This window comes from Rhamphochromis sp. 'chilingali' (assembly GCF_963969265.1).
Source record: "Rhamphochromis sp. 'chilingali' genome assembly, chromosome: 14".
NCBI classification, from domain to species: domain Eukaryota; kingdom Metazoa; phylum Chordata; class Actinopteri; order Cichliformes; family Cichlidae; genus Rhamphochromis; species Rhamphochromis sp. 'chilingali'.
Window position 1 is genome coordinate 1,654,490 of NC_137941.1, and position 22,590 is coordinate 1,677,079.

Genomic DNA, 22,590 nt, shown 5'->3' on the forward strand with positions numbered 1-22,590 from the left:
GTAGACACTAACCCTGAAATGCAAGAAGCGTGTGCAGAAAACAGCCTTACAACTGACCAGAGGGGACAGATGCTTTCATCCGCAGTCGATCAAACCTTAACATGGCAACAATGTAGCCTCTAAATTAATCGACTGCCTTCCAAATGCTATTATTCTAAAAAATGAGAATGAGCTGGTCTACAAACGATCCCAATCTTGAACTTAAATCGTGATTTAAAGTCCACCTTCTGGCCCTCTGTTAAACTCTGTTAAAGTGGACTAACTCGGTTTAATAACCACCTGAGAAGAAAGCCTGTAACATACCATTCTTCCTGTCCCATTTAGGTGAATCTTCTCGATGTGGTCGTAGTAGGCGTCGCACCAGTACATCGTGCTGCTGCTGTGGTCCAGCGTCAGCCCGTTGGGCCACAGCATGTTGGAGGTGACGAAAATGCGGCGGTTGGATCCGTCCATCCAGGCCTTTTCTATCCGCCCTATGCTGTCGTTGACCTCATCTTCCTCCCAGTCTGTCCAGTACATCCAGCTACCACACACAGAATTGAACACATACAGTGCCAGCAGCGAGATAAAGCAAACAGTGTCACGGCATCGGTGGCATCTGTAGATCACAACTTGCTGTCGCCGACACTGATCACACCTCATATTCAAACTAAGCAGTTCATTTCAGCCGTCTGCTCCCCATTCATCTTTGCCCTTACTTTCTGACACGCTGATGTTAAAGGGTTTTGCTCGCTGCTCCCTCTACAAGCAGCCTCCTGCTTTGATTACTTATCAATCAGAAGATGTGACAGCATCTGCAAGCTTCTCTCAAAATGATCTATTTCTTGTCACAGTGTCTTCAGAGGTTTGCTCCGAGTGCCCATGGGGAGGCTCCGGCACTGAATCTTTCTCATGCAGTTTGATTCATGCAGGCAACATTATAGGGAACACAAACTGTACTGACAAACACATTACAAAAGTATTTATCCCCTTCCTGTTTTTATTGATTTCTTTTTGTTATTTGTCACACTTGCATATTTCAGATCAAACAAATCTTAATCTAACACAAAGATAACCCGAGTAAACACAAAGTTTAAATCGGGATTTCATTTGTTAAGGGAAATAAAGCTTTAAACCTGGCTCTCAGTGAAAACGTCATTGCTAAGCTGAGTTTTCTTGCCACACCCAGCCCTGATTACTACCATATTTTCCGCACAATAAGGTGCACTTAAAATGCTTTAATTTTCTCAAAAATCAACATTGCGCCTTATTTATGAATTCTGGTTGTGCTTACTGACCTCGAACCGATTTTATGTGCTACACGGTGCTCAAACATCTGTCAAAAACGTTTTAGTATGACTTTGGTAAGCTACGAAGCCACCGCTTGATGGATTGTCGGCAGTGTTGCCAACTCCTCAGTAAAGAAAATTGCTATTGGCTGTCCTAAAAGTCGCAAGAAGTCGCTAAATGACGTCATCGCCTAATTTGCATAATTGGTCATGCTAATCTAATTGTAACCTATGTTGTTGGAGAGAGAAATAACATCGTGGAAGAGACATAAAGTGAGTAAAAAACGTCCTAAATGCATTTAGAGTTTATTTAGAACTACAAATTAAATTTATTTTAGCAATTATTGTTTTTTTTTATGTCACAATTCCAACCCTGCTCCTTTACCCGGGCTTGGACCGGCAAAAGTGACCTGAAATAGGCGCTCTGGTGGAGTTACTTTGTGTGTGTGTTTATAAGTAGTTTTAAACCTTGTGATCCACAAAACAGCATAAGAGTAAAAGAAGAACTGACTGCGTTACAGCACCCGCTGCTTGTTGAGAGTAAAAGCGATACGCGCTTTCACGTCTTTTTTTAGCGACTTTTTTTTAGAAAAAAAAGCTAAGTTGGCAACACTGATTGTAGGAGCATTATGGCTACCGTAGTCAGGAGCCTCACGGAGGAATCTGGGTCCTAAACTCTGTCACTTTCAGGTCCCAAAGACAAACGAACACTGCGGCATCACTGAGAGTTAAAAACTGTCTAAATTCTTTCATCTTTAATAAAACGATCAGCGTTGCTGCTTTACCAGGTGTAACAATTAAGTTTAACATCCAGGCATCCATGAAAACAGAATTTATTAAATGTAACTGAGTTAGAAGTTAGCAGGAAGTTAGCTCGCTAGCTTGATATAGCATGATACCTAAACATGATATAGCATGTTCTGACTGAGAGATTTCTGAAAAATTACATCGTACAGCTCTGCTATCACTTCCAACATAAATGAAGACAGAAAACTAAACAGCAGTGACGTTTGTAGGGTTACTGAAGTTGGGCTAGCTGGTATATAATGATGTGCTACGTGACCGCTAGCTACACAGCTATGTTAGCATAGCATAAACAGTGAAGCTGGAGGATGAACGCTAACTTTTTTCGCTAAAAGTTAACGTGAGGGTTCCTGATGGTTAGGGACAAATGTAATCGCATGGCAGGATGCTGTAAACGGACCAAACTTCAGTCAGGAGAACAACTGAGATAATCCATCCACAATACGAGGTTAGTCATTAATATACTGCTACAACATGGGAATAGAGCAGCTGCCAGAGAATTCAGCATTAATGAATCAATGGTACAGAAGTGGAGGAAGCAAGAAGAATGAGCTGAGTAAAGTTTGACTTATTTGATTGTTTTGTTTTGCTTAATGCGCATTATGGTCTGAAAAATATGGCACTACTGTTAAGTAGATGTCTTCTTAGAGTTTATGAAGACATTTCAATAACATTTTTGGTTGCCTTCTTTTTTAAGATCTACCACAAGCTGGATGACTGAGAACTTAGACACATGGAAAATAAAACCTGTGTGATAAAGTGAAGTATGGCCAAGGATCTCAAAAAGCAGCCACAGTCTAAAGAAACAGCTGAGAAACAAAGTCAGTGACATCATCATTAAAAAACATGCAAGCATGCAAAAACCTAAGAAATCAGGAAGGCCTCCGCCAGGTCAGAAATCTGAAGTTTTCCCCGATGAAGACGAAATGGATACAAACTAGATTCTCCATATTTTAAAAGCAGATAATCAGACACGTGTTTGGACTTCAGTTGTCGGGGCTTAAGAAACATTTCAGGCTTCTCAAGCTAAGCTTTACTAGACGTCAAAGTCAGACGGTCCATATTTTCAACCAAAGTGCTTCAGTGTAGCTTCTGTATGTCGAGAAAACAGCTCCCGGAGGACCAGTGGTATGTGAAACACGATTGGGTCAATAATTCGACAGGTCTTTTCTCCAGTAACCGTGCCCGAGAGATTTTCTCTTTGAGGATTCCTGGCTGAGCCACGTGGCCCCTTGTTTCTCATCAATGATAGAGAGCTTGGCAAAGAGATGATGAAACAGAATCAGAGATGGGGCTGAATGAAGACTCCCACTGTCTCAAAGTCATCTTTACGATTTCATGAATTATTCACAGCACCCCGGCTCCCCACTCAACATGCAGACACACATATGGCTACATGCAGAACGGCAAACACAGGCATGAAATCAGACATCGTGGCATTTTCACCGTTATAGTAGAAGACGGTTCACAGCTGACTTAAACACAGACCTGAATTGTCCACGTTTCATATTTTCATTTAAATCTGCAAGTTATCCAGAAGCAAACATGACAAAAACTAGAATTTGCAGCATTACTTTTAGTTTCTAATAATCTGTACTGTTTGCTAAAAAATGTATAGACCGTGCCACGTTATTACATATAGGGCTGCCACAAACGATTATTTTGATAGTCGACTAGTCACCGATTATTTTTGCGATTAGTCGACTAATCAGATCATCATCCATTAGACGTAAAACTACAGCTTATTGCACCAGCAGCATCTGCTCTTATATAACTATCATTAGCTTACAGCTTTAAGTGTTTAAGGTCTGTGCTAACTAAAAATAAAGACAAGATGATAGTTTATTAAATTTTAATGAAATTTGCAGATTGTTTCGGTGAAGTTTAATAAACTCCTTGCTATCTAAAATATAACAGGACACCGGAGTAAATTCTGGAGCATCTCACACTTCTGATAATCAGCTGTCTGCTTGACGTTTATTCAGCTGTGTAAAAACTAACTTTAATCTCAGCCAAACCGATTTACTCAGGAACAAATAAAACACTGAAAAAAGCCAAACAATAACATTTTAAGTTATCTAAGTGACTCATATATATTTAACCCGAGTAGCGAAAGACGGCGGTGGGTTTGAAAACGATTTGCGGGGAGTCCGGTGTTCTCACGGCGCTAGTGAGCCTAGCCCCCGGCTCGCTAACGAGCTAGTGGGTAACAGATGTCTCCGAAAACGTCGGAGCGCTTTTGAAAATATGTGGTGTCCTGATAAACTGAGCAGATATTTGAGGTTTACACAGCTACATTCTCACCTGAAAATATGTTAAAGGTTTATTTTGTGACCCAGAAAGAATAATAAGAGTAACATTGAAACTAACTAGCTGCCGCCATTGTTGGAAACTGCGCTGGGCCGCGCTATGAATTCTGGGACACAGCTTCTTCTTCTTCTTCTTCTTCTTCGGGGTTTAACGGTAGCTGACATCCTTGTACATGCAATGCTGCCATCTTCTGTTTCAGTCCGTTATTACACTCTTAAATCCTGCCACTTATTCCTGCGTCTTTTGTGATCGTACAAAGTTTCAAACGACGCGTCGACTATTAAATCAGTCGTCGACGATTTTGATAGTCGACGTAATCGTGACTAGTCGACAAATCGTGGCAGCCCTAATTACATAAGCCTCTAAACTATAAACAGGTGATAAATTAAAGCAGAAAAAGCTAAAAGCACCCACCCCTGCAGTGAGCACCTTCCTCAGCCCTGTTATGCTGTGTGTGTGTGTGGGGGGCTTTTCAATTCAGATGATAAGGACAGCTCCTCTCCTCTGGCATGAGGGGTCACTGGATAGCTTTATGAATATAAAAATGATGTGACTCATATGCCATGGCCTTCACAGTTTCTAGATCTCAGCCCAGTTGAATGCCCAGCCTTCATCGCTGTCATGAAAACAGCAAAGTAGGGAATCTCTTTTTAGCACTGCTGCTCCGGTTAATGCCCAGGCGGACCGGATCCTTACGAGACACTTTCATGATGGTTTTGTCCATAAATGTGTCGTCCATCTGTTTGCACACTCATGCAGTCGCTAAGAAGCTGACCAAGTGTGATTAGTAACATATTTTTTGCCATGTGTGTGCTTCATGAATAAATGTATTCAGTTTCTAGGTACGACACTATTAGTGTTAATCGTGTCAACACAGACTAGAAGCAGCAAAGTGAGGAAAAAATAAGGCATTGAGGATGCAAAAGATCAGAAGATGTGTTGGAGAATTGCTTCCATTTCACCTTAAGAGACTCTTCCAGCAGAGCAGATAGAGATCAAAGGGCTGTCGGCTTCAGGCTGAACGCTTCCTCAGAAGCCCAAAACTAGCTCTTCTAATCATTTGTGCTGTCAGTGGGAGGGTTGGAGTAAAAGTTATTAATCCTTATACAAAAAAAGTGACACGGTTATTTGCCACCCCCAACTCTGCTGCTGTGGCACATCTGTCAGCACTGAAACTCTCAGCGCCACCCTGATTAGCCTTAAAGTTTAAGGCCATGTTCTCATATCAGCTGTTTAACGTTTTGTTCTTTACACGTAACGCAAACATGATTTTTTTTAATAATCCCTCAGATAAACGTCAGTTTCCTTCCTGCAGCACCGCAACGTGACTCGTATAGCAACGCTGGAATCAGTTTCATTGTTGGAATCGAGAATAAGACAGAGAGCTAAAAATAAAGGCAAACTGTCTACTGGTAACTGTTTTCAACAAAGGGGGGAAATAAAACTAAACTAGGAATGAGTAAGTTTTGTTTTTGCTTTGGTGCGTGTCCCTAAAGCAGCGAAACAGCTGTGTATAGCAAAATGTTTGGAACAGTCCCTTGAGGCTTGGAAACTAATCTCTGACTGCAATGGATTTGGGGAGTGTTAATACGATTTAAGCCTTAAAGTATTAATCCCTAAGAACCTTAAGACACTCAATGAATTTGGGTTTTGCAGCATCAACTTTATATGATAATTACCAATCAGCCAGCAAAGTTCAACTTATAGGAATGTGCACAGAAATGCTTATAAGATTGTCCCTGAGAACTCCACAGAATTAGCTATTAAATGGTTTAATTGTGGCTAATGAGCTGCTTGGTGTCGTTCTTGGAACGAGATGAGTGAGTTAAAGGCTGCACAAGGGGCTTTCAGAAAAACAGATGTTCTGTCAGTTTAATCGTGCTGATGAAAATTATTCATATGTTATCATCAATCACAGGAGATGTCTGCTAAAGCAAACTGTTTCCAACACTTTCTGCAAAGTAATAGTTTAAGAAACTTTGGGAATTCATGCTAGTGCGAGAAAGTAGCATCTCACATGCGGTGTGTCAGCATATGTGCTGCCATATATGGGCTGATGTAAAAGCATGAGCCAAAGAAATCAGAGATGGTTTAATAAGAGCAGCTATATCTCTCTGCTTTATTGGTTTATATAATGTCACCAGTTTCTGCAGCACATACACTGCAGCATTGCAGCTATGCACACAGTGGTGCCTTCACAGTAAGCTGCTAATGAGCTTGTAAAATGCATGGTTTTCCTTTCCGTGCAGTTCAAACATACAGTATACAGTAACCTAGATATAAAACGAGTATACTGAGACTGAACACTGAAAAAACCGTGTCAGCATCAGACTCAAATATCCATCGGACGGGCCTCACAAGGAACGGAGATGTCATTTAAATCAGGTTATTGCACATTACCTAATGTCCCTCAGCCTCTTACAAACACCTTGATAACAATCCCAACATTTTTCTCACTGAAGTATTGTTTTCCCACAATTTAGGGGCCTACATGAAATATTACTTTGGGCAAAGGTTAAAGGCGAAACTCTCCACAGTATCCTGCCAATTCTTCAAAACCATTTAATTAATCAAAAACAAACAACAACAAATTTGAGGACACCAATATTCACATTTAGGACATAGAAGACAGATGGTTTGAAAGAGAAGTGAAAGAAGCATCTATGTCCACTGAGAATGGCCATCTTTGAACAGAGGGGCGGGGCTTATGACATCAACTGTCTGCCATCTATAATCTAGTTCTGAGAAACTTCCCAGACGCCACCTGACCTCAGGAAATCACATGATAGGGTGGGGCTAGGTGGGTTCACCCGAAACCTTGGCTGATTTTCACACCTTGGCTCGTGTGATTAGGTAGAGGATCAACAAGGGGTTCATGACCCCCTTGGGGGGACACTCCCCTAGGACTTAAGTCTGGGACTCCCCACCATTTGACCTTAGAACTGAAGAAGCTTCTCGGATGAGAGGTGAAACGTCTTCAAGCAACTTAAAGAAGTCCAGACGCTTTTCTTTCCAAGCGCCTTAGACTACGATGACCTGGATGACTGAGAAGCTTCACAGACATACAACAAATAAAACAGGGCGCGGACATTCATTCGTTATTTGAATTTTACCAACCAGGTCTAAAATCTGATGGCAATTGAAATTCTGTACAACACACTAGCGAGGCAATAAAAAGCGTAACATTTTTACCTCCGAAGTTGTTTAAAGTCCATTTAGTGATGTGAGTGAGAGTGGCAAGATAATTGCTTTCCTCACTTTCTGTCAGGGCGTAAAAAATGGAGCACACACCACGCACGTGCTGTTTTGGTAATGTTTTCCAGCATTATAGCCTGTCTGCATCTAACTGATGCTTAGCCATACCTGCACCTGCACAGGACCAACAAACTATTTCTGCCACTGAATTCTGCTCGTGTAATATTATTTTTCTGACCTGTTCAGAGGATCCACCACAATGGCCCGGGGGTGAGACATATTGCCTTCCAGCAAAGTCTTCCTGGTCTGGGAAGCTCTGTCCAGCCTGGCAACACTGATCGTCTTCCTGTACCCATCGTTGGTCCAATACAAGTTATTCCCAATCCAATCCACTGAGATTCCTTCAACGTTGTCAAGTTCTACAACAAAAGAATTCAACAGAACTATCAAATATATGCCACATCCTTATCTATACACACAGCTCAGCAGGATTTATAAAAGACATCAAATGTTTTATAAATGTTGTCACATCATTAAAGAACTTTGGGGTTAGTGTTATACAAAGTGTAACAAATGTACATTTTAGGCTGTTGGAGTGTGTTAAATGTAACATGACTGCACTCGGACGCACCATCTTTCAGTATAGTCTCTCTGCTGCTTCCATCTATTTTTTGCCGCCCAATCAGGAAGCTGGTGGTGTCAGCAAAGTAGACGTGTCCCAGCTCTGCGTGGTAGTCGATGGCTCGAGGGTTGACCAGGTCTTCGATCGGCACCATGTGCTCGTCACTGGACTTGATGTTCATGTCCAGGCCTCGGATGACTCCCGGACGCCCCTTACCGTAGAACAGGAAGATATCGTTTTTGGGCTCTACAAAGCAAGAAAGGACAGCGCCCTTTTTTTTACTGTTATTGTCATTTAATTGGTGTAATTCATCAGTGCTGATCCTAGCATTAAACCCTCTTACTGGCCACATTGTTCTCATATGTTTGCTAGAGCCTGGGCCATTCATTTACCCTAATGGAGCCAGTAATCAGTGCCAATGACTATACTCTCCCCCCTCAATCACAGCCCTGCTACGAAGCTGCCTTTAGCGTAAGAGAAGAAAAATGCTTGAGCAAACAGACAATTGCAATACTTACCCTGCGCTGTTTCTGAACTAAAAAAAACACGCCTGAGCAGAAAGGCAAACGGAAAGGCCCGGAAAGCTGAGGCAGCTCCTCGCCTGCCGCTCAGGGGACTTTATGTTCTCGAACCCTTTGGGATCCTCTGGAGACGCAAAGGGAGGAATGAAGGAGGGCTTCCATTGAAAGAAGCAGACCTCTCCTCACTCTTAGCCCCTACCCAGGAGACTAGGATGCTGAGGGTGAGGACCACACATGTCTCACTCCAATTTATCATTTCGTGGGGGAGATACCAACTACCCAGGAGACAATTAAGCATTGCAAGAGACCCAGATATCAAACCCCACTGTGACTGCTCTTTGAACAAGGACTACCATTTAACACTAAATCTCATTATGCTTAGGGAGATGGAAAGCACGAGCAAAAAGAGATAGTGTCATCAGAACATCTATGAGGGGGGCATAAATCAAACGTGTCACGCTTTGCCTCCCGATGCTTCGTTACCTCGATCGAAATGTGGCGGGCCCTAAAATTGTGTCATCAATTTGATCCCCTGCTTTTATTGTCAACTACACAATGTCCAGCGATTGATCAGACTGGCCGACAAATGCAGACAAACTTAAAACCTCATTATTGCAACAGTCAGTCAGACTCGCGACAGGTCGATAGCAGAACATTACTCTCAAGCGGGTGTGTATTCACCATTCGCTGTGATCGTCATCGCTGTCGGGCGAAGGCCGTGCATGCGTGGCATATGCTTGGCTCTAATATGGTACATGAGCAGAAGATCCTTGGCTGACATTAGTTCAGATTCTTTTCAATTAGAAAAACTGCCAGAGAAAACCTTTTAGATCTGTGCTCTTTAACTTTGACTCCAATCGGCTCACAGTAAGTATTCTAATAATATTTCATCCGTCTTCTTCCACTTATTGAATTTGGGGTGCTGGCTGGGTTGGGGCGGAGCCTATGCCAGCTGGCACAGATTAAAAGGTAGGCTGTTAGCTCAGAGGTAACACGGATAACCTGGAGCTCCAGGACAGAGCCGACCTCCGCACAGATCCCCAGCAGCTGCTTGTTATGAGCACCTCACCCCGGCGTTCTAAAATTCAGCACGTGGACTGGAAGAGCCAGGGATCGATCCACCAACCTTCAGATCAGGAGACGCCACAGCCGCCCCCACAATGATACTGGTTTTTGAAATAACATAGAGAAACTATTTCTGACATTCTGTGTCGGTTCTTTCTCTCTAAGAGGAAGTGATGTCCAGCTTGTGAGAAAATGTGCCAGCTGCTGTATTTTGTCAAAACCAAACTTCTCCCACTGCAGTTTCCAAACTCAAGTATCCCACAGAGTGGTTTAAGTCTAATCCTATAACAAACACTGGGGGCTGGGAGGTTGCAAAAATATTAGCATCTTCATAAAACACAGTTTGACTCCGCAGCAGATCTTATACTAACTTTTACAGGACATTCCATCGAAGCCCAGGCTGTAGCCCGTACGACAGCGGCAGGTCCTGGACTTGTAGCTGCCGCTCAGAAGGCAGATGTGGGAACAGCTGCCCGGCTTTCCGTATGAATCCATTTCACACGCATGACTTCTGACTGTGAACGAAATGAGAAAGAGAAATGTCAGTACTTTTGCTTGTATTTTACTCAAATATATGACAGAAAATAAAAGATACTTGCAAATATGTAGAAACTGTCCTTTACCTTTGGGCTGAGTGAGTTTATGATAAACCCGCAGTCCTTTAGAATTCCCCAGGCTGGCGAGCGTCCTGCTGTCTGCTGTGATGTTGAACCTGTGGATCTGCAGCAGCTCTGCAGAGGAACTCCCTTTGGAAGGGTCAGAGTGGATAGCATAGAGGTAGTCCTCAAACACAGCTAATGAATAAATGTACGACACCTGAAAAACAAGAAAGATCCACATTCCTTTTTTTCATCTTTCATGAAACCAGAAACACACAAAACCACAACATGAAAATAAAATAAAAGAATAATAAAAATGAATGAAGGAAGACTTGCATGAGAGGGACGGGCGATAGCTGTGGGGCTGTTTGGCAGCCCGTGCAGAGTCAAAAGCCTGACTCCACTGGGAGGCTGCTGGCCCTGATACTGCAGCCTCCATGCTACATTTAGCAGCCCGACACCCACACATAGCGACATGGCTGGATGAGCTGTGTTCACAGGAAGTGCACCTAAGCTCACTGGCCCACACTTTGACATCAGGGGCACCAAGAAACACGCGTCAGAATAAAGAAATAAATAAAAAACAAACCACTCAACCGTCTCCCCCTGTGGAGTTTGACCTCAGCACTCTACTTTCACACGAGATGCTTTTTTAAGGAACTCTCACATACTGCTTCAAGAGCTTGCAGCTCACCTATACAGCACAGGAAGCACTCAGTACCATCTGTATGAAAAACACAGAAAATACCAGCAGGGTCAACTTCATATAGAGAAGTGGATCTGCGCAGCTAACTGTAATCTCCTCGGCTCACCACAACAGCAGAGAACAACAGAGGATATTTAGATATTTTCTGAAATGACAAATTTTACTCTGTGGAAGTTTAGAAACTCCTGACTGTCAAGTATGAAGAGCTTTAAAATTATAATGCAGCGAGCAAACCTGTGGGGAATCTTCTGATGCGAGCGGCTACGACATTAAAGACCACACACGGGCTACAGAAAAGACAGACAGCGGCAACATCGCATTTGTAATGCAAATGCAATGACATGAAGATACTCCGTCTAATGAGGGCGCGAGCAAATGAATGAGGCAATATCATGCAAAGAACACCTGCATACAGAACACGGTGCTTGATGTGTATGTTCTTCTTTCCTCATAAAGCCCGAGTATCTAGTCCAAGTTGGCTGAAAGGACCTTTTAATGAATAATCATCGTTCGTGATGAAAGGACTCAAAAGTGTGCTGCAGGAGTGAGACTACCGACACGCTCATTTGGAAGGCAGCCCCACGTGTGACTCAATTTCTTCAATTTAATAAACCATTTATTCGCCACACAAAAGCTCCTTTTGTCCAAAATGAAGAGTGAATTAAAACAACAAGCAGTGAACACGCCACCTGCCTTACAGTGATAAAGCACAGTGCCCTGAATCGGAACATTAACCAAAGAACACCCTGTAAGTGGATCCAAATCCTGATAAGAAAAGCCCACGTTAGTCCACAACGTGCGGCCCGTGGAAGGCAAAAATCTGTGCAAAGTGGCACTCACTTGGCTGCCGTGGATAACGGTGTGCCTGTTCTTGCCCTGGTAATCCACCACGTCGATGTAATCCAGGTAGGCATCGGCCCAATACACCAGCTTCTTGACCACATCCAGCGCCACAGCAGTGGGTTGCTCGATTTTATAATCGACCAGCCGGGTCCGGTTGGTGCCGTCCATGTTACAGCGCTCCACCTTGGCCACGTTCCCATAGTCAGTGAAGAAGAGCATTCTGCAGGGGAGGGGGGGTTAAATCATTAAACGAGGTAAAGGATACCATCATAGTCACAATGTGACCGTGCATCATTTTAGTAGTTTGGTTGCATTTATCCCAGTATGACAGAGTGACACTTGATCCTTACTGCCAACAATCTTAGTCTAATCCAATGTTCGTTCAAGCAGTCGTCAGCAGTTTTGTATCCACCCCCTCGAACATCGACCGCGCACTCTTGTTGAGTGTTACTACTATTGCAACTAACCAGTTGAGGTCCTTGGCCAACATTAGGAGATTTCTCAAGAGTTTGGAAACAGAAATGCGAACATATTTCATCCAATAACTGAATCCCTCAGACGGGGTTTTGCAGGAAAGCCAAACAGAAAATCCATTCAAGCAAACAATATTCAAGCATAAAATGTGACTTTTTGGAAGATCCAAGTCAAAGTTCTGATCTTAATCCAACAGAGATGTTGTGGAAGGACATAAAGTACAAAATGAATACATTCACCAACCCATGCAAATATGTAATCGAGTTTCATGTAATAGTACAACAATCTGATCAAATACAAATACAGTAAAAATGGTACAAATAGGTTAAAACACATGAACGCATTAAATCAGCGCAGAATTAATTTTAATTACAAGAAAAAAAGATTTAAAAACAGCATCGCGCTGCCTTTGAAGGCCTTGTAAAAATGACTTGTTAGACTGCTTCTCTGATACAAGCCCATAACCTGGAGGCAAATGTAATAAAAGCAGCATTTTCCATTTCTCTTTGGGTAATTTTGGCGACATTTAGAAAGCTGCAGCAGACCTCGGGGTATGTGAGCAGACACAAAATGACAATGTGTGATGCAGTGAGAAGCCAGCTTCAAAATCAATCTAAAAAGACACAGGGAGCCAGAGTAACTACGGGAGGACAGGCGTTATACACAGTGTCATTTGATTCTTACTACAGGTACTAAATTACATCACCAGAAATAACTGGAATGCTCTTCAGCAAAAGTAACTGCAGCTCTGAAAGTTTTTAAAATTGCTCAGGTATGCACATTCAGTCATTTATATGGAAGGCTTGCCCCGCTGCCTCGCTGGGACTCTGTGAGGATGGATCTCTAACAGCTTCCAGTGATAACCAGCTCCAGCCAGAGAACGACGGGAAGCCGACTTAATCTGCACAAGTCAAACCAGAGGAGAGATGGGCTGCCCTCTGAACCCTCGACCAAGCTGTGCTGAAAAACTGCCGGCATCAGCAAACCCAGCTCCCCAAACAGGTGCACCTCCACGTGGCATATCAATGTCTGCTTTCTAGGATTAGGACGGAGCCGATGCTGTATTTGTGCATTCTGCAGCTATGATGAGATCCTTGTTGGATTCTGGGAATGAGCACCTGTGAAAAAGTAAAAAGCACGGGGGCAGCGAATAAAGGCAGGAGCCTCACAGCTGGAGAATCAATGAGCAGCGTATCGGCCAAAACTACAGCAGCGTCAGGACACGGCTGGTTTCTTTCAGATCCTCTTGCACTTGAAGGAGTGTAAAATCTGGAGGCTTAATTTAAAATAATGCTCTGAACATAATTCTGTAAAAAATTAATTTATAATAAATACAAAAAAAAGTAGCGTTGCAGTGTTTGACTCTGGCAACGGCTTAAAGGCTTCAACGTTGTTTTTGTACGACAAATCTTGCACAAACATTTGCCAGAAATAGATCCTGTTGACCTTTGATGATTCCTGACTTCCTGCAACGCCATCAGCAGGGTTCCAGTCGTGACTTTAGAGATAATAAATGAAATATTTTTTACAGGATAAATCAGCATAATAACATTGGTGATCTTTTGTGCCATCAATGCATCTTTTTATTTCCAAGTTCCTGCAAAACTGAAACAGTCCCAAAAATATAAAAATGTCAGTAATCAGATTCCAGGCGACAATTTTGCTCCCCTCCAAACAAATTATTAGCATGTATAAATGCAGACTTTACTTCCATGGACGGGGCTGACGGTGTGATGCAACAGCAGGATTTTAATTATTTTAATTATTTTATAATATCATCACGGGTATACACGCTACACTAAAATAGGACTCGTGGGAGAGGACGCTTCAATTTTGTAGTGCTGATAAAAATTCTAGCTGATAAACAAACCATACCATCCATCAAACTCAGAAAAGCTTTTTAGAGAGAAGAAGAAAAGGCTGTCCATCAAGTTAAAATGCTTATCCAATAGCAAGAGAGGCAAGGATGCAGAGGGACGGAGTGCCAAACCAGGGCATATTCTATAAACACTGCTCCTCACGCTGCGCTGCTATCTAACACCTCCCTGATTTCTTTTGTTTTCACTCCATTGCTCTGGGCTGACAGACCTCTCTCAGGCTGTACCTATTTCTCACCAATTAGAGTCAGGAATAAGGCTCCGAGAGTCCATCTATCCAGCAGCCTGCAAAACCAGCTCCCTCGTGGGGCAGCGGACTCGAGACCACTATCCATCTATATCTACAGAATAAGGTTCATATGTGTATGCGAGTCATGTGTGATTACAGCACAACCACTTAAGAGCCAGCCTGACTTACAGCACATCACAGGGAGTGCAGTGTATTCACTGTAACACAAACGAGAACAAAGAGCTGCAGCCAGCCGACTCTCCCTGCCTTTAAAAAACCAGCTAATTATTTTGATGAGAGGTTTACGGTCGTAAACAGAGGTGCTGGATAAGCGTGGATTATAAAGCAGAAATCCCCAACGTGACAACAGCGTGAATGAATTAATAATAATAATAATGATAATGGATACTTTATTGATCCCCATGGGGAAATTACTTGTTTTTCTCTGCATTTGACCCATTCACTCAGTGAAGCAGTGGGCAGCCCACTAAGCAGGCGCCCGGGGAGCAGTGTGTAGGGACGGTACCTTGCTCAGGGGTACCTCAGGGTAGCCGTTAAGTGGATTCGAACCGCCGACCTTCCGATCATGGGGCGACCACTTTACCTACTGAGCTATCCCTGCCCCGTTAGGTCAAAGGTTCATTTTGTCTCGGCCTTACGAGGTCTGTCGTGACAGCTTGACGTGATCGCAGACGATTGTTTCTACTGTTTTCTTCCACTGGTGCTGCGCTTTTTCGTTGATCTTCAGAGACAAAAATCCTGTAATGAAAGTCCTGTTGGGGCCTGTTCTTCTGTGGGATGTGAAATCAGTGAATACAAATGAATGTCTAGACAGTAGCATCACCAGTTATTCACCAAATTACACACAGAGAAAATGGCTCAGCTGAAGGACAGGAAATCATTTAAATCCCTTTATTGTAGCCCTCTTATACTCCTCCTGATAAATCTCTTGTTATCAGCACTGAAATGTAATTTTTTGTCCTCTCTCTGATATTTTTTTCCTCTGAAAAATGACACGCGGTGATAAATGAGACTTGCGTGGTGGCTTTCTGAGAAGGTATGCACTCACCCCATGAGAGGATCCAGAGCTATGCCTTTAGGATTGAGCAGGTCTAGCTGTAGGACGGTAACGCACGTGTCCCCGCCGCTGTCACAGACAAAGATCTTGTCAGTGACGCGGTCAACAAAATAAAAGTTTCCTGTCAGCCAGTCAATCGCCATCTGCTCCACATCTGCAGCGGGAAAGAAGGAGACGCGTTAGATCCTCGTGTAGAACAGATGCCATGTAAATAAAATAAGGTTTCCGTGGCAACCAAAGAGACAAAAATAATGATGAAACAGAAGCAGCGGGTGGCCTGGTTATCTCGACTTTTAGTCTTTAGTCACAGATCTGAGCTGATGAGGTTTGTGGGGCTTTGCGGAGAGTTTGATGCTTTAAACTCGAAGCACGAGTTCTTTCTTTGCACGTTTGTAAAGTATCTGAAGTTATGAAGCTTTGTTTGCAAGGACACATTTAGAGGGGGACGACTTTTCCTTACAGAGGGTCTGTCGCCACTCATGTCCAATGACCCTGCAGAAATATTACTGCAGCAACCCTGCAGTATTTGCATTAAAGACGTTTTCTCCACGTCCGAGCTGAGATCAAACTGACAGCAATGTTGTTGTTAAGATTCTGTGAACAGTTTCCTGACGGCAAAGGCAAACTCTGCTACTCATGATGAATAAACTAAATCTTTATTTGTGCAGTTGTTCCAGTGCCCTTTTAAAAGATACCATGGCCATTAATAATTCTGATTAGCTTGCAGGTTTCTATGAGACTTTAACAAATGAAAGTCGAGCACATTTGTTATGAAATGGGCTATAATTCATGGGAATCTTTACTAGAGCAGAAAAAGGTAGCACTTCTGAAGCAGCGCAGCGAGCGCAGCGAGCGCAGCGAGCGCAGCGAGTGCAGCTCACAGGCCTGAATGGCGATTGCAGGATAAAGATGAATTCCAAAACTGCTGAGGCTAACCTGTCGTAAGCCTCGGTGATAATGAGGAGATAGAGCGAGACAGCTCGCAGGTAAGAGAGAGAGGGAGAGAGCAAAGTACAATGAGAAAACAAAGAAGCGTGAGCCTGTGTGCGTGAGCCCCGGATGATGCTCGCCACAGGCAGGAATACCTTTTATTCGTGTGGTTAGACGGCTGTTTATCAGAAAAATGAACAAAAGAAGGACCTGATATAAACATACGCTGCAAACTTTGTTGAGTTCGTATTTCCTGTTCCCGTGTGAATCCACGCAGGCTCCTTGTCACAGCACAGCGGAGCTGCCCAGAGGACTCTGAAGACAGCACCCAGCACACACTTTCCTGGTTCTGCTGGAAATCCAGAGCCAGCGTCCCATTTGTCCTCAAGGACCTGAGCGGCTGAAGGCCGCTTCCATTTAGATGGGTGACGACGATGCGATCTGAGCCACCGATGAGAAGCGCTGGCCGGCTGTCGCCAGGATCTGAAATAAACATACATAAATCTTATCGTGGGATGACTCAGCAAAGCTATTCTGCTAGCTCAGTAAAGTTTCCCTTAAAAACAGCGTGATATGCAAAATATATGAGCGGAAAGACCATCGGAAAGTTTACTGTCTGTTCAGTGTTAACCCAACCAAGGCAAACATGCACAATATTTCTAATTCCACCACTGCACAAACAAACAGCAGGAAACACTTTCAGGACAGATTTCTTGAAGCTCAAATAACAGGAAACGCAGATATGACATGTGAGTGTTCACCAGCACACACTCCCGCCTGGACTCGTGGCACGAGATCTGCGGTGGTGGAACTGAAATAAGCCTCTTTATGGGCTTAATTGAGCGTGCACAGTCTCTGACATCAGGTTCACCCCCTGAAAGGGCCCTTATTTATCCCAATCTTCAGCACAAGTTCAAGTCAAGGGCTGCCCTCCTAATATAGGTAATAAATCAGAATGTCCACTCAAATAACTGCTGGTGCGTGACGCAGGGACAAGCGTTTTTCTCCCACACTGGGGGGTAGATGAGACTTTGACCATGCGAGGCTACAAACATGTATCATGGGAAAAGATAAATATCAAAGTTATAAGGAATTAGAATCGTTTTATTTCAAACATGAAACAAGAGAAAAGAAAAGTTTTCATGAATATAATGTCTGCACAATGTTTATGCTGGAAAAGCAGCAGGATGACGTTCACACTTTGTCTGTTCAAATTCCATTATTTACAAATCAATATTCAGAATTCAACAGTATATAATCCATACATGTTTAACTATATACAAGTCTGCACTCATATACAACGCACGCAGCTGAAGCTCATAAACCAAAACAACAAACTACATTTTGACATAAACTAGGTGTCAGGTTACAGGATGTAGGAGCCAAAGGATGAACTCAAACAGGCAGCTTTATTACGCCGTAGCAAAAACATCCAAAAGCAGAAAACTAGAAACTAAGGACGAGAACAAAGACACTAGGAAACTAGAAACTGGGTGCAAGGATAACAAGGACCACAGAGGAAACACACAGCACATGGAAGTGGGCGAAGGAAAACACAGGGCTTAAATATACAAGGAAGTAATGAGGGAAACAGGAAGGAAACACAGCTGGACTAATCACACATAATGAGACAAGAGGAAGCAAAACTAGATGCACTGACATAGGACACAGACTTTCAAAGTAAAACAGGAAACACGAGACAATCACAAAGATGCAGACACTGAGACAGAGACACGACTGAGTGGGAAGATGAAGGGAACAAGGAGACGAAACGAGGAACACCAGAAAGGAAAAGTAAGAGAAACCAAAATCCAAGGACTAAAAATGTAACACAAGCAGAACCAAAACCCACGAATAACAATAATGAGAGAATGTAACTAAAACACACACAGCACTGTGACACCAGGCGCCCTGTGGATGTTTTCTTTAACTTAATGACGAGGTAAAGCCAATCCTGACACAGGCGGCGGTGTCCAATCACAGCTCATGTTCACACAACATTGAGGTTAAACAACCAAACATATCCGATACACCAGGGTTACATCTGACACAACCACGTGACACTAAATGTCTTTAACAGGTTCAACTATTATCTACAGAAAGTACCGATAACTGTATTTTGCATATATCAAATAAAGATGTTTTCAACATCATATTTGCACTTCAAACATTTGTAATCGAGTAGAAACGAAGAGCATACGGGTGTCGTCACATTTATGTTAGGAGAAAGTAAAACTCACTGAAGTCAGAGTCAAAGCAGAGATTAAACCGAGATTAAATCCCTAAAAAGAAAAATGTGCGCTTCAGAGTCCCGACTTCAATCTTACACTCGCTGCGTTAATATGTTTTTCATACCCTGCTGCTCCTCATCTCCTGGCCTCTGAGAGCTCTATCAGGAATTTATATTCATGAGCTTTTACAACTAATGGTAACCCCATAGTTATCCTTGTACCACTATTGCTTATTGCTCTCTGCTAAATTAATATTAATGCATGTGAGCATTGGGTTCAGTTAAGTTTATGGGTAATCATATTCAGTTTATTCTTGGTAGGACACCAGTCACCGTGATTAAAAGCTGCACCAGCGGCGTCTCCCCAACAAGACGTGTTGGGCCTCCAGCTATTTTCAACCCATATGCGCCAAAGTGGCAACAACCCTAAAAAACACGGGCACGGACGTGTAAACTACACAACTCAGGACTATTTACACACCGCACTTACCACAACACAATAACTCTTTGATTTGTCTAATTTCTACAATAAGTAGCTTGCTTTCCTCACTGGGGCAGATTTGTTAGCAGCATCGGGCATTAACATAAATCACGGTGATGTCAGGTATTGTCTCTGCACAAAATACTCCAGACTGCGCCCACTTAAAATCTCATGCTCATTAATTTGATCATTATCCTGGGTTGACCACATCCAGCCGTCCCCGTGTGGTGATGGATGTGGTCATCGCTCAGTCCCATTAATCTTGCGCTACCAGTTCTTGTGAAAAGCGAGGAGACCATAAGCCGGGATTCCACGTCTGAACGAGACAGAACGCATACGCTGTGCTAATTATGATGCAAGCGTGCCACTCACCTTGTTTGGCTTTGCACGATATCCTGTTGGGCTGCAGGATGTACCCTTCTGTGCAGCTGCATCTGTATGACCCGTAGGTGTTGGTGCAGGTTTGGCTGCATGCTCCATACATGGCACATTCATCATGATCTTATGGAAAACAGGAAGAGAGTCATTTGTAACAAATTAGGTGCTCAAACATGACCCAAATACATAAAGTATACTTAATGCGGCCTCACTCTGGCACCTCAGGTATAATTACTTTTATAAGCAATGCGCTGCGCTGTAACAGCGCTTTCTCACGCCTCCCCCAGCAGAATCAAACTCCAGCAGCACTCCCACTTTGTGAAACTTTTCCTTTCCATAATTATGCAATTCTACGCACAAGTTATGTGCAGAATTCAAATAATTCAGTGCAACTGTAGCAAAATCATGTCCTGTGCCCCACACCATGAAGAACATAAAAAAAGCACGAAGTATTTGTATACATGTGTAAGGATGTGTGTGTGTCTGTGCTGTGCATGAGGCCCAGATGGTTCTCATATAGGCAGCAGCTCCTGCTTATTCAACTGAAAGAAGTGTGGCCGAGGGCAAAAGGAGAGACTTGCACGGAGAGGAGGGAGGAAAAGGGGGGAGCGCTCCATGGCAGGAGGCCCCACCAGCGGTGCAGGATCCTACCTCTGCAGCTCGTCCCGTCCTCCCCAACCTCAAAGCCGTCAGCGCAGAAACAGAAGGTGCCGTTTCTAGTCATGACGCAGCCATAGCGGCACCGGAGCTCGTGGCAGGCTGACAGCAGCTCTGCAGGGGGGACAGGAAGAAAGGAGCAGAGAAGAAAGGTCATAAATGAGTAGGTGGAATAGGAACTTACTTCTTTGATTATTCAAGCTGCCCATCACAAGTTTGCTTCGATCATTCACTCAATGAATGTAAATGACAGAAATTACAGACGCTCCAATGTAAATGTTAGCTACGGTATCTCTACAGGAAGGAACGAGCTGAAACAAATGTCACTGTGTTGATTATTAAATGTCAAACAACACGGGCCGGAGGAGACTGAAGACATCAGCATTTAAATAACATTAAACTGCATGTTTCATAAGTCCGATATAAACGATCAGACTTATGAAACGAAAACATATTGACAAACTTTGTATTGTTAACTCGTCAAGTGACAAACGGGCTGGTAACGGTGCTCAGGAAGCCAACGCTGTCGTGTTGTGATGGGTTATGATGCTCTGGATGGGAGAAAAATGGCTAATTATGGCGTGATGAACATTCAGCAGAATAAAAACGAATAAATGGCACAGTGGGAAGAATAACCCTCGAAACAAAGCTTTAATAGGGCAAAGACAGATATGTCACTGCTGAACATTAATGTCAACTTACAGCCCCAAAGATAAAGGACTGTATTGATTGTGCTCCGGCTTTCCTGCGCTAACCATTTCAAGACATTATGAAATGCTGCTGCAGACCGATTCATTTCGTGACAGGTTGCATCCACATTCAGTAGCATCGTGGGAACACAATGACAGTCGGAGCTCGAGTTATCATTACTTTCTAAATGATGGTCTTTGGGGGGGTTTTGTTGTAATTTTGTTATTTTTAAGATCTTGATGAGTTACCAGGAGTTGGTTTTTCTTGCCGGGGAGAGGGAGGTCTGGGCCTCTCTGCTGCCCCCGCGACCCGGCCTCGGATAAAGCGGATGAAGATGGATGGATGGTTTTTCTTGCTAGCTCAGTGACCAATTTCACAACGCTGATTTCAAACAGTGGAGATAAATATCACCAAAACAAGCAGATGATCTTTGAATATGACATTATCATTGTCAGTAACATATGCAACACATGCTGAACCTGTAAGTCTTCAATGGTTGAATTGATTTTAATGAGGTCATAATAAAACGTCTCAGTGTTAAACTCGACTTCGGTGAGCAAAGAATAATTTTACTGACATTAAAATCTCAGAAATGGCTGCTGTGGTCCCACAGCGCTGAGCTTTCTCTGTCTTTGCTTCATAAAGCCTCAGAAAGTTTGACTGACAGGCAGCAGAACTTAAAATGACTGAATTTTTATTTGGGGGCAAACAAAGCGAGCAAATACAGAAGTATTAAAATGGTGAATGCTCAGTGACCTTTGGACCTCCTCCCAGGCTCATGGTGGTGAAAGACTTCTGGGATAATAAATAAACAGCTGCATTATGAATCCAAAGAAAACAAAACATCTAAAGTTGCTTTTACGTGCTTAAAGGACGTGTGTTTGACATTAGTCGTATTTTCAGGACTCGACACACCAGAAGAGTGCAAGAATTCTAATTTGTGTTGTACAGTTATTTCATTTTTAACCTTAATTTATATTTTATTCCTTCCTAGTTAAATTTACCCTTTTTAATTTTTCATATTTATTTCCTATCTTATTCATAGCCTTTTCCTTTTTTGTTCTCTTTAGGTCACGAGCAGTTGTCCAAGCATTTCACTGCATATCGTACTGTGTATGACTGTGTACGTGACAAATAAAATTTGAATTTGAATTTTGAATTTGAGTCAGTAAAGCAGTATTTTGCTGCACCACAAACGCATTAATTGAAAACTGCCAAGTGAAGTTTAGCACAAAACACACTGAGTGCCGATCAGACTCGACACTCAATGAAACTAAACCGTGAGTCCAAGCACTCGACTCCAGATAAGGACGAAAGCTGAGAACTGATGCAGTGCAGCAGCAGTGTAGATTCTGAAAGACATCTAATTTTTCACAGGTGGTTTAATAAAGCTTAATGCCACAGAAGAACTGAGTGCAGTCTGGGGCTGTTGAACCTTGTCCTCCTCCAAAGCGCTGCAGACGTTTCCATTCCACCAAAATAGAGAAAGGCCAGGACGCCGGGTGTTACTGCGCTGAGAGAAGATGTCAAAACCCCATCGAGGTCCTGACAGGACCAACAGGTCTGAAACAACCACTGCAAGAAACTCTACGTATATGATAAAGGTGCTGTGGTTTCATTAGCAGGACGTCTT

At 43.0% G+C, this 22,590-nt stretch overlaps 1 protein-coding gene across 4 annotated transcripts in view; it reads right to left on the bottom strand.

Annotated features, from left to right (window-relative positions):
* The window catches only part of lrp1bb (low density lipoprotein receptor-related protein 1Bb), a 276,774-nt gene that overhangs the window by 143,964 nt on the left and 110,220 nt on the right, over nucleotides 1-22,590 (bottom strand). For all 4 annotated transcript variants that reach the window (XM_080902756.1, XM_080902757.1, XM_080902755.1 and 1 more), the window contains 10 exons: nucleotides 20,262-20,381; nucleotides 19,605-19,733; nucleotides 16,747-17,004; nucleotides 15,583-15,745; nucleotides 11,931-12,153; nucleotides 10,409-10,601; nucleotides 10,157-10,300; nucleotides 8,209-8,445; nucleotides 7,816-7,996; nucleotides 304-523 (listed from right to left, as the gene is read on the bottom strand). In XM_080902756.1, coding sequence (XP_080758882.1) covers nucleotides 304-523; nucleotides 7,816-7,996; nucleotides 8,209-8,445; nucleotides 10,157-10,300; nucleotides 10,409-10,601; nucleotides 11,931-12,153; nucleotides 15,583-15,745; nucleotides 16,747-17,004; nucleotides 19,605-19,733; nucleotides 20,262-20,381 — 1,868 coding nt within the window. The remainder of the gene's footprint in view (nucleotides 1-303; nucleotides 524-7,815; nucleotides 7,997-8,208; nucleotides 8,446-10,156; nucleotides 10,301-10,408; nucleotides 10,602-11,930; nucleotides 12,154-15,582; nucleotides 15,746-16,746; nucleotides 17,005-19,604; nucleotides 19,734-20,261; nucleotides 20,382-22,590) is intronic.